At 43.3% G+C, this 12,759-nt stretch overlaps 1 protein-coding gene across 4 annotated transcripts in view; it reads left to right on the plus strand.

Annotated features, from left to right (window-relative positions):
* ACAD11 (acyl-CoA dehydrogenase family member 11) overlaps positions 1 to 12,759 on the plus strand; it is a 63,185-nt gene that overhangs the window by 20,046 nt on the left and 30,380 nt on the right. For all 4 annotated transcript variants that reach the window (XM_077811165.1, XM_077811166.1, XM_077811168.1 and 1 more), the window contains 3 exons: positions 7,015 to 7,153; positions 7,266 to 7,373; positions 9,335 to 9,433. In XM_077811165.1, coding sequence (XP_077667291.1) covers positions 7,015 to 7,153; positions 7,266 to 7,373; positions 9,335 to 9,433 — 346 coding nt within the window. The remainder of the gene's footprint in view (positions 1 to 7,014; positions 7,154 to 7,265; positions 7,374 to 9,334; positions 9,434 to 12,759) is intronic.

Genomic DNA, 12,759 nt, shown 5'->3' on the forward strand with positions numbered 1-12,759 from the left:
CAGAGAGAGGGAGCCAGATGACGTTGCCATCTCTGCTGGCTCTAGCTAAATCCCAATTACCACCTGCAGTGTGAGACTTTGTCTTGCCCCATCCCCCACAAGTCCTTTTCTTAACTCTCTCCTTTTTCCTTCTGTCTGATAAGAGTCTGGCTTAGCTGGCCGATACTGCATATTTTGCCATATGTCTGTAAGCCTTTGACAGTGGCTGATAACATTGTGTGCTGTATCTGTATTTTTCCAGCAGTGAGCTTGCAAGTGACTCAACATCAGAGACAGAAAATGCATCTTCTGTCTTTCCTATTTATTTTCTATGTGTTATTACTATCTTAAAAAGAAATGGAGTACTTGTGGCACCTTAGAGACTAACCAATTTATTTGAACATGAGCTTTCGTGAGCTACAGCTCACTTCATCAGATGCATACTGTGGAAACTGCAGCAGACTTTATATATACACAGAGAATATGAAACAATACCTCCTCCCACCCCACTGTCCTGCTGGTAATAGCTTATCTAAAGTAATCGTCAGGTTAGGCCATTTCCAGCACAAATCCAGGTTTTCTCACCCTCCACCCCCCCCCACAAATTCACTCTCCTGCTGGTGATAGCCCATCCAAAGTGACAACTCTTTACACAATGTGCATGATAATGAAGTTAGGCCATTTCCTGCACAAATCCAGGTTCTCTCACTCCCTCAGCCCCCTCCAAAAACCCACCCCCATACACACACAGACTCACTCTCCTGCTGGTAATAGCTCGTCCAAACTGACCACTCTCCAAGTTTAAATCCAAGTTAAACCAGAACATCTGGGGGGGGGTAGGAAAAAACAAGAGGAAATAGGCTACCTTGCATAATGACTTAGCCACTCCCAGTCTCTATTTAAGCCTAAATTAATAGTATCCAATTTGCAAATGAATTCCAATTCAGCAGTTTCTCGCTGGAGTCTGGATTTGAAGTTTTTTTGTTTTAAGATAGCGACCTTCATGTCTGTGATTGCGTGACCAGAGAGATTGAAGTGTTCTCCGACTGGTTTATGAATGTTATAATTCTTGACATCTGATTTGTGTCCATTTATTCTTTTACGTAGAGACTGTCCAGTTTGACCAATGTACATGGCAGAAGGGCATTGCTGGCACATGATGGCATAAATCACATTGGTGGATGTGCAGGTGAACGAGCCTCTGATAGTGTGGCTGATGTTATTAGGCCCTGTGATGGTGTCCCCTGAATAGATATGTGGGCACAATTGGCAACGGGCTTTGTTGCAAGGATAAGTTCCTGGGTTAGTGGTTCTGTTGTGTGGTATGTGGTTGTTGGTGAGTATTTGCTTCAGGTTGCGGGGCTGTCTGTAGGCAAGGACTGGCCTGTCTCCCAAGATTTGTGAGAGTGTTGGGTCATCCTTTAGGATAGGTTGTAGATCCTTAATAATGCATTGGAGGGGTTTTAGTTGGGGGCTGAAGGTGACGGCTAGTGGCGTTCTGTTATTTTCTTTGTTAGGCCTGTCCTGTAGTAGGTAACTTCTGGGAACTCTTCTGGCTCTATCAATCTGTTTCTTTACTTCCGCAGGTGGGTACTGTAGTTGTAAGAAAGCTTGACAGAGATCTTGTAGGTGTTTGTCTCTGTCTGAGGGGTTGGAGCAAATGCGGTTGTATCGCAGAGCTTGGCTGTAGACGATGGATCGTGTGGTGTGGTCAGGGTGAAAGCTGGAGGCATGCAGGTAGGAATAGCGGTCAGTAGGTTTCCGGTATAGGGTGGTGTTTATGTGACCATTGTTTATTAGCACTGTAGTGTCCAGGAAGTGGATCTCTTGTGTGGACTGGACCAGGCTGAGGTTGATGGTGGGATGGAAATTGTTGAAATCATGGTGGAATTCCTCAAGGGCTTCTTTTCCATGGGTCCAGATGATGAAGATGTCATCAATATAGCGCAAGTAGAGTAAGGGCTTTAGGGGACGAGAGCTGAGAAAGCGTTGTTCTAAATCAGCCATAAAAATGTTGGCATACTGTGGGGCCATGCGGGTACCCATAGCAGTGCCGCTGATCTGAAGGTATACATTGTCCCCAAATGTGAAATAGTTATGGGTAAGGACAAAGTCACAAAGTTCAGCCACCAGGTTAGCCGTGACATTATCGGGGATACTGTTCCTGACGGCTTGTAGTCCATCTTTGTGTGGAATGTTGGTGTAGAGGGCTTCTACATCCATAGTGGCCAGGATGGTGTTATCAGGAAGATCACCAATGGATTGAAGTTTCCTCAGGAAGTCAGTGGTGTCTCGAAGGTAGCTGGGAGTGCTGGTAGCTTAGGGCCTGAGGAGGGAGTCTACATAGCCAGACAATCCTGCTGTCAGGGTGCCAATGCCTGAGATGATGGGGCGCCCAGGAATTCCAGGTTTATGGATCTTGGGTAGTAGATAGAATATCCCAGGTCGGGGTTCCAGGGGTGTGTCTGTGCGGATTTGATCTTGTGCTTTTTCAGGAAGTTTCTTGAGCATATGCTGTAGTTGCTTTTGGTAACCCTCAGTGGGTTACCAAAAGCAACTACAAGCCATTACCCTATGATCCCACTGAGGGTTACCAAAAGCAACTACAGCATATGCTCAAGAAACTTCCTGAAAAAGCACAAGATCAAATCCGCACAGACACACCCCTGGAACCCCGACCTGGGATATTCTATCTACTACCCAAGATCCATAAACCTGGAATTCCTGGGCGCCCCATCATCTCAGGCATTGGCACCCTGACAGCAGGATTGTCTGGCTATGTAGACTCCCTCCTCAGGCCCTACGCTACCAGCACTCCCAGCTACCTTCGAGACACCACTGACTTCCTGAGGAAACTTCAATCCATCGGTGATCTTCCTGATAACACCATCCTGGCCACTATGGATGTAGAAGCCCTCTACACCAACATTCCACACAAAGATGGACTACAAGCCGTCAGGAACAGTATCCCCGATAATGTCACGGCTAACCTGGTGGCTGAACTTTGTGACTTTGTCCTTACCCATAACTATTTCACATTTGGGGACAATGTATACCTTCAGATCAGCGGCACTGCTATGGGTACCCGCATGGCCCCACAGTATGCCAACATTTTTATGGCTGATTTAGAACAACGCTTTCTCAGCTCTCGTCCCCTAAAGCCCCTACTCTACTTGCGCTATATTGATGACATCTTCATCATCTGGACCCATGGAAAAGAAGCCCTTGAGGAATTCCACCATGATTTCAACAATTTCCATCCCACCATCAACCTCAGCCTGGTCCAGTCCACACAAGAGATCCACTTCCTGGACACTACAGTGCTAATAAACAATGGTCACATAAACACCACCCTATACCGGAAACCTACTGACCGCTATTCCTACCTGCATGCCTCCAGCTTTCACCCTGACCACACCACACGATCCATCGTCTACAGCCAAGCTCTGCGATACAACCGCATTTGCTCCAACCCCTCAGACAGAGACAAACACCTACAAGATCTCTGTCAAGCTTTCTTACAACTACAGTACCCACCTGCGGAAGTAAAGAAACAGATTGATAGAGCCAGAAGAGTTCCCAGAAGTTACCTACTACAGGACAGGCCTAACAAAGAAAATAACAGAACGCCACTAGCCGTCACCTTCAGCCCCCAACTAAAACCCCTCCAATGCATTATTAAGGATCTACAACCTATCCTAAAGGATGACCCAACACTCTCACAAATCTTGGGAGACAGGCCAGTCCTTGCCTACAGACAGCCCCGCAACCTGAAGCAAATACTCACCAACAACCACATACCACACAACAGAACCACTAACCCAGGAACTTATCCTTGCAACAAAGCCCGTTGCCAATTGTGCCCACATATCTATTCAGGGGACACCATCACAGGGCCTAATAACATCAGCCACACTATCAGAGGCTCGTTCACCTGCACATCCACCAATGTGATTTATGCCATCATGTGCCAGCAATGCCCCTCTGCCATGTACATTGGCCAAACTGGACAGTCTCTACGTAAAAGAATAAATGGACACAAATCAGATGTCAAGAATTATAACATTCATAAACCAGTCGGAGAACACTTCAATCTCTCTGGTCACGCAATCACAGACATGAAGGTCGCTATCTTAAAACAAAAAAACTTCAAATCCAGACTCCAGCGAGAAACTGCTGAATTGGAATTCATTTGCAAATTGGATACTATTAATTTAGGCTTAAATAGAGACTGGGAGTGGCTAAGTCATTATGCAAGGTAGCCTATTTCCTCTTGTTTTTTCCTCCCCCCCCCCCAGATGTTCTGGTTTAACTTGGATTTAAACTTGGAGAGTGGTCAGTTTGGACGAGCTATTACCAGCAGGAGAGTGAGTCTGTGTGTGTATGGGGGTGGGTTTTTGGAGGGGGCTGAGGGAGTGAGAGAACCTGGATTTGTGCAGGAAATGGCCTAACTTCATTATCATGCACATTGTGTAAAGAGTTGTCACTTTGGATGGGCTATCACCAGCAGGAGAGTGAATTTGTGTGGGGGGGTGGAGGGTGAGAAAACCTGGATTTGTGCTGGAAATGGCCTAACCTGACGATTACTTTAGATAAGCTATTACCAGCAGGACAGTGGGGTGGGAGGAGGTATTGTTTCATGTTCTCTGTGTATATATAAAGTCTGCTGCAGTTTCCACGGTATGTATCTGATGAAGTGAGCTGTAGCTCACGAAAGCTCATGCTCAAATAAATTGGTTAGTCTCTAAGGTGCCACAAGTACTCCTTTTCTTTTTGCGAATACAGACTAACACGGCTGTTACTCTGAAACCTAACTTCATTATCATGCACATTGTGTAAAGAGTTGTCACTTTGGATGGGCTATCACCAGCAGGAGAGTGAATTTGTGTGGGGGGGTGGAGGGTGAGAAAACCTGGATTTGTGCTGGAAATGGCCTAACCTGACGATTACTTTAGATAAGCTATTACCAGCAGGACAGTGGGGTGGGAGGAGGTATTGTTTCATATTCTCTGTGTATATATAAAGTCTGCTGCAGTTTCCACAGTATGCATCTGATGAAGTGAGCTGTAGCTCACGAAAGCTCATGTTCAAATAAATTGGTTAGTCTCTAAGGTGCCACAAGTACTCCATTTCTTTTTGCGAGTACAGACTAACACGGCTGTTACTCTGAATACTATCTTAAAGACTGTCAAACAAGGATCATTTTTTTTCTTTTAAAGACACTCTCCAGCGAAAGAGAGAAAGGGAATAAGGATTGTTCTTGAAATGAAAGCCTTACTTTACATTCCAAATGCTTTAACTGTTTTTTCCTGCTTTTCTGTATCTTTAATAAAAGGGTTTTAATGGTGTTTGCCAGGGTACTAAGCAGGCTGAGGTCTCTGTATAACTAACCCTAAACCTTGTTTAAGGTTTTGTTTAGCCCAGGTATTCCATCTAGACTTTTTTACAGTCTTACACAGTATAAGCGGCATCTCAGAGCAGATTGTGGTGTTCTTCATATTGGTTCTTCATCTCCTTTCTTAGTGCTTTGAGCAGTGAAATAGTTAACAACACTGACATTTAAAGTCTAATCATTTCAGAAGTTAGCACATACCAAAATGAATGCAAAAAAAAGGAGGACTTGTGGCACCTTAGAGACTAACAAATTTATTTGAGCATGAGCTTTCGTGAGCTACAGCTCACTTCATGGGATGCATTCAGTCAATGGGGAAGTTCACACCTCTCAAGCTGCTATTTCAGGCTCTCTGCAGTCTCCAGCAGAGGTGATTACATCAGTTATAGCTGGGTCACGTTTTCAAGTCTTTATTCACAACGAGAGCAGCTAGAAACTTTAAAAAAAGATGTGAGACTGGAGAAAAAATGGGAGGCCTGTCTGAGGGCTTGTCTACACTGCGAAGTTGTCAACAAAACTTTTCTTTCACGGGTACTTAAAAAAGCCCCCCCCCCCCCCCCCCGCGAAAGACGAAAGTTTTGCGAACACAAGTGGCGGTGTGAATGCGGCTTTGTCGGCAGGAGCGCTCTCCTGCTGACCACGTTAACGCCGCTCCCGGGGCTGGAAGTATTTTGTCTACAAAAGTGCCGACAAAGTACCAGAAAAGAGTGTTTACACACACTGATTTTTGGTGACAAGGCTGTGTGGAGACCGCATTGTCGCCAAAAGCCCTGTGGTTTAGATAAGCCCTAAGTCTTTCCCTTCCTTCCCTCTCCCACCCCAGCACACGTGCAGGCACGTACGCGCGCGCAGACACGCTCTTTAGAAAGTGCCGGGCTTATACTTGAAACCGCTTTCATTGTTATGTTGACACGAACAGAATTTGCCTCACACATTGCTAATCTATATTCCAGTTCTCTATTTTTAATACAGCTGAAATAAAGTATTCACAGTGTCTTTAGGGGGGTAACCTGGTCCCATGAGAAGGGAGGCCCTGCACCACTGTGGAGAGAGAGCGAGAACTCCTTTCTTTAGTTGTCCTGGGATTGGAGCATACCATCACAATACAGCATAGTGCTGTACAGGGGTGATGTGTGCTGAAACAATTAGCCATCTCCTCATTCATATAGCATGGATTCCTAAAGCACAAAAGGAAAACAATATACTACCATGCAAACCAGAATGCATGCATGCGCCCACAGTGAGTTATCGCCATTCTAGCCAGAATACTTCATGGAGCATGCAGATTTTTTAACAGTTGTTCTTTTGAAGGAGTGTGTGGAAGCTTGACATGTACTGTCTGGGTGGATATTCCGGACTTATGTGGCTATGTGGTAGAAACCCTGGAGTTCAGGCGTAGGTGAAGGAAACAAAGAAAGGGTGAGTGTGTGTGAGAGAGATGTACACGTGGAAAAAGTTAGGGAGAGCTTGAGTGTGAGGGGGAAGCCTGAATGTTATGCCAAAAAATGGAATATAGAGACTCAGGAAAGGAGAACTATAGTTGGGACTGCAAGATTGACCTGAGGGAGGCAAGATGGTTACTGAATCATAATGTAATCTCAGAATAAAGATTCACTGTGTGTTGGTCTTATTTCTTCTGACAGGAAATGGCCAAAGCAGAGGGTCTGTGGAACCTTTTCCTGCCAGCCATCAGTGGTCTCAGTCAAGTTGACTATGCATTAATTGCAGAGGAGACAGGAAAATGCTTCTTTGCCCCAGAAATTTTCAATTGCCATGCACCAGGTTAGCAAACGCCCCTCCCCTGCCCCCCCCCCATTCCTTAGTCACAATTTTGTGAACATTTTATGCTGTATGAACTATGTATTGCAAAAAGACACATTCTGATTTCTCCCAGATACTGGAAACATGGAGGTCCTGCATTTGTATGGGTCTGAAGAGCAAAAGAAACAGTGGCTTGAGCCTCTCCTTCAAGGGAAAATTAGTTCTTGCTTCTGCATGACAGGTAAACATTTCTGCAGTTGAAAACTGCCCCCACCCCCACCCCATCATGCACGTTTCACAGCAGTGCAGAGAGGTGCAGAAAAACAAGCTATTATGTGTTAATACCTTTGGCTTTCCACCATGGCTTTGAACCTCTCTATGTGCTATCGACAGCCAGAGGGTCTAATTCTGCAAGATCCATAGTCTCCACAGTTACAGTAGTTGCCATTTCCCATAGTTAAGATTAATTTATTTGCTATCAGAACAACAAGGAGTCTGGTGGCACCTTAAAGACTAACAAATTTATTTGGCCTTGCATCTGAAAAAGTGGTTTTTACCCACAAAAGCTTATGTCCAAATAAATCTGTTAGCCTTTAAGGTGCCACCGGACTCCTTGTTGTTTTTGTGGATACAGACTAACACTGTTACCCTCCCGATACTATTTGCTGTAAGAATATCTTCACTCTTGCTTTTTTATTAATAGCCAAACAAAATTACTATGCAAACAGGACATACAGTAAACTTACCCTCCTTTGTAAAGTGTGTTGAGATCACTGATGAAACGCACTGTAAATATGCTAAATATTATACCACTTTAGCAGCTAATAATATTTCAAACATCAATGACAGTCCATCTGCAAATATTTCATATGTTTGTGAAGTGTAATGTAGAAAATCACCACCAAAACATGGTGCCTTTCCTATATAGCAATTGCTTATCATTCCTTTTGGGTTTACATTGTACATTTTGGCTAAAATTTTCAAACCCGGGTGCCTGAAATGATCCTCTCAGTGAAAGTTGCTGGTGGACAGCACACTTCTGGAAAAACTGGCACTTTTGATATAGGAGAGTATCTTTAGGCACCCAAGTTTGAAAATTTTGGTCCACAGGTATAGGGCCAAATCCTGAAAGGTGCTAAGTGCCCCCTGCAAGTCAGCGGGAGTTTAGATAATCCTGCATCTTGCAGGATAGGATATAATCTCTCTTACTGCTGTGTTTCCAAAGGGGAAGAGGTGTTTTCACCTAAGATTTGGAAGGAAATAGAATATTGATGAAGCAGACTGAAGGGAGGTTGTTCCAAACAGCAGGAGCTGCAAAGAAAAGGCTGTTGCTCTATCAGTGATAACATTCTATGAAGAACTCCAGGGTCACTGGCTTTAGGAGGATGTAGAGAATGAGAAGGACCCAGATTTTCTCCCCTGCTCTGCTCTCTGGTAGTAGAAAGGGGCCAGAAAAAAATCTGTGTCTCACCAGCTGAGAATTCCTTTGTCATGAGGGTGTCCTCAGATGGCATAGAGTTTATACAATCCCACCCTGTCCTAGAATAGGGTTTGCCTGCATCTGGCACTTACCAATTAATCCTGGGACCAGCTTGAGAATTAAGGAGCCTTAACTGGCTCCCTGACTGTACCCTGCCTCCAGCAGTGACTGGGATGAGCAGAAAACCTGAGCCAAGGTCTGTGAGATAAACCAGAACAAGTCCACACAGGGTTTTAAAAACAACAAATTTGACTGGCTGTTGAAATTAATTCTTTATCCAGGGCCCTGAGGTACTTCAGACATAGAATAAGGCAGCTCCATGTCCCAAAAGACTTACAATTAAATAGACAAATGTTATAACTAAAGCTCTAATCACTTTTTAAGCCATATTTTTCACAGTGAACATTACAATTGTGTTTTCAGAGCAAACTAGCTTTCTAATGACTGCACAAAAGTTTCCACATGGCCCTAATTATGACTGCATTTTGAAATGCTTGGGCCAGAAGTGTTGAGAGATTATTAGAGAGCATAGTGTCAGTGTTTTCTGCTTTAGCCTTGAATTACACTTTTTATCCCCACCTCTTTTACCTTCTCTCCAGTTTTTTGTTGTATGACGTTTGTATAAGCAAAACCAAAATTAATAGTAGTCTCCTCCCATAATATATGAATAATGGATCTAACTGCAGAAACACTGTTCATGCTCATAAATGTGTTTTGTACAGAGCCTGATGTCGCTTCGAGTGATGCCACCAACATGGAATGCAGCATTTGGCGAGATGGAGATAGCTACGTAATCAATGGCAAGAAATGGTGGATCAGTGGTAAGTACAAAGCTCATCATTCTAGAACAATGAATTTATGCTTGAATTCCTTCTAAACATGGTGAAACAAAAATAATTTGCGTTCCAGTTCTGAGAAGTTCACGTCTCTCTTCTGTGACCAGGGTGCTGGATTGTAAAACAGTGGGGAAAGTGATATTCAGGCTTGGTTTTAATTCATGAAACCCAAACCTTCATTCTGTTAGGGATGTGTGCTGTTGTTTTTTTGTACCCTTTTACTCTTTTTTTTTTTTTTTTTTTGGACCCTTTTAAACCCTTCCAGATGTGGATAAATTGGAGAGAGTCCAGCGAAGGGCAACAAAGATGATTAGAGGTCTAGAACACATGACTTATGAGGAGAGGCTGAGGGAGCTGGGATTGTTTAGTCTGCAGAAGAGAAGAATGAGGGGGGATTTGATAGCTGCTTTCAACTACCTGAAAGGGGGTTCCAAAGAGGATGGCTCTAGACTGTTCTCAATGGTAGCAGATGACAGAACGAGGAGTAATGGTCTCAAGTTGCAGTGGGGGAGGTTTAGATTGGATATTAGGAAAAACTTTTTCACTAAGGGGGTGGTGAAACACTGGAATGCGTTACCTAGGGAGGTGGTAGAATCTCCTTCCTTAGAGGTTTTTAAGGTCAGGCTTGACAAAGCCCTGGCTGGGATGATTTAACTGGGAATTGGTCCTGCTTCGAGCAGGGGTTGGACTAGATGACCTTCAGGGGTCCCTTCCAACCCTGATATTCTATGATTCTATTGAGCTGCACTGTAGTCTTCTAATGTATCTTTCCATCAGATGACCCATGTATTTTAAGCTTTGTCCTGAGGCTTTCTTCATATTTGGCAGTTCGTGCATGGAACGGGGACACTATGGAGAGCTATATAGGAGCTTATTTTAAGTCATGCTTCCCAGGCTGTTTCTTTATAAAAGCTACTACTTTAGACTAGGCTTTGGTGCTGATGCATTAGCCCTAGTCTGAACGCTTCCTATCTCACTTCCTAGCTAGCTTTATGAGCTGGTGCATAAATGGTGAATATCCTTGAAGCTACAGTGCAAAAACTTTACCAAAGCATTTAAATGAGTAAAAGCTACAACCTGGATATTCTTATCTTGAGTCTCTCTATTCAGTGCTATAGTACACTCGGGCCTGGTCTACACTGGGGGGGATCAATCTAAGTTACGCAATTTCAGGTACGTGAATAATGTAGCTGAAGTCGACGTACTTAGATCTACTCACCATGGTGTCTTCACTACAGTGAGTCGACTGCTGTCAACTCCCCTGTCAACTCCACTTGCGCCTCTTACTCCGGTGGCATACCGTAGTCAACGGGAGAGCGCTCGGGTCGATTTATCGCATCTAGACTAGACATGATAAATCGACCTCCGCTGGATTGATTGCTGCCCGCCAGTCCAGCAGATAGTACAGACATACCCTCAGGTTTACTAAATAGGGCTCAACTGCTTTCCTAGATCCTACCCTCAGCATGGCTGAGCATCTGTTTCTCCACAAGCTGGTCTGGAAGCAGTTAATTGGTGTGATTTTAAAATATTGTAAGGGGGATCACAAGGTGAACCTTGCAGTGACAAATATTATTCCTGTCCTTGATAGCTGGGGAGGGATAGAGGAATTCTGCTGTCTCTGCACTAGTCTTTCTAGCCTTAAACCAGCACAGACAATGTAATGTACTATAAAGAACATTTTAACTCACCATTCAAAAAAAAAAAGAAAAAAAAGCATGAATGTAAAATGTATCCCAAATTACTGCAAAGTAACTGAAGCAATGACAGTGCTGTGATTAACTATGATTTTAAGTAGCAGTTCCAAGCTCATAGAAAAAAATGATCATTTTCTTTTTGTAGACTTTCCAGAAATACATATGCTAAATACTATATTCCAATATAGCTTAATGCAATTCTAGTTTACATAAATTGCTTATATTGTAGGCTTCACTGTTGTATTTTTTAAGTTAGCATCTAATCCCAGGAGATTCTGATAATGAATTCCCAATAAAATCAACTAAATTGCATTTAAATAACCTTGTTACTGTATTTCTAGAAAATCTGCAAACAGAAAACCATCGGTCGATGGGACCTGAGGGCACTCAGCACTTCGCAGGGCAGGGCCACAAATATGGTGTAGTGATATCTATACTGACACTAACTGGAATGGAGCTTGAGTGTTACCTATGTGTGGGGGGGTTGGAGGGATGGAGCTACATAGTGAGATGCATCCACAGAGTTTGCAAATAGCTCTAATAATTTACTAATACAGTTTGACCTGCAATATCTAGAATCACCAGTGGATGGAGGGCTCTCTCTCGGCCTAATACTTCAGGGACTGAAGTGAAAAGGAAACTTGTCATATTTGTCACCTTCCAAAATGGGAGCATCACTGGTTGATAGCTGCTGTTATCGCAACATAAAAAAGAAGATTGTCTCTTGTCTTCTCTTTAATCTTACACAGGTTTCTTACAGTCCATAAGCTTAAACCTACAAAGCATGCCTGATGATTTCTTGTATACCTATTAAGAAAAGGAGTACTTGTGGCACCTTAGACTAACCAATTTATTTGAGCATAAGCTTTCGTGAGCTACAGCTCACTTCATCGGATGCAACCTGTATACCTATTGTTAGGCTGAACACACAACTCGCACTTCTCAAAATAGAGTGACTGGGTGAGGTAGTAGCTTTTATTGGACCAGCTTCTCTTGGTGAGAGAGACAGACAAGGTTTCACAGAGCTCTTCTACAGGTCAAAATAGTGCATTTGGGGCCTATCCAAAGCCCATTGTAATCAATCCAGAGACTTCCATTAACTTCAGTGGGCTTTGAATGATGCCCTATGTTGGAGCCCAGTGCTGACTTGAAGTGTTTGTTTTTGGAACACCTTTTGAAATGCAAGTTGCTTGAAACAGCTTAATTTTTCAACAGATTGCAAATACAAAAAGTGTGGCAGAGATTTTTACTTCTCCATATATTATAAATCTAATATAAAATATTAGATTTACTAATAAAAAGCAAGGATATAATTAAAACCAGAAGTGAATACAACCGGGCCACTATTTTACAGTATCACCTTTATTTTTATGTATGTATGTCGTAATTACCACAGCATCTACTTCATGTGGAAATGCCAGGCCCCTTGTGTGGAGGTTGCCTTAGAGCGCTTTCTTCTGTATAGACTTAAATTCTTGTTAATATATTGATTACACTGCTTTTAACATACACCAGGCTAGATCCGCTGTAAATCGTGGAGGTATGCCAGTATGCGCCAGTTGAGAGTGAAGCCCACAATACATGCATATTACAGATGAAGAATGTTAGATATAT

The sequence above is a fragment of the Eretmochelys imbricata genome, chromosome 2 (assembly GCF_965152235.1).
Source record: "Eretmochelys imbricata isolate rEreImb1 chromosome 2, rEreImb1.hap1, whole genome shotgun sequence".
In the NCBI taxonomy this organism is placed as follows: Eukaryota; Metazoa; Chordata; order Testudines; family Cheloniidae; genus Eretmochelys; species Eretmochelys imbricata.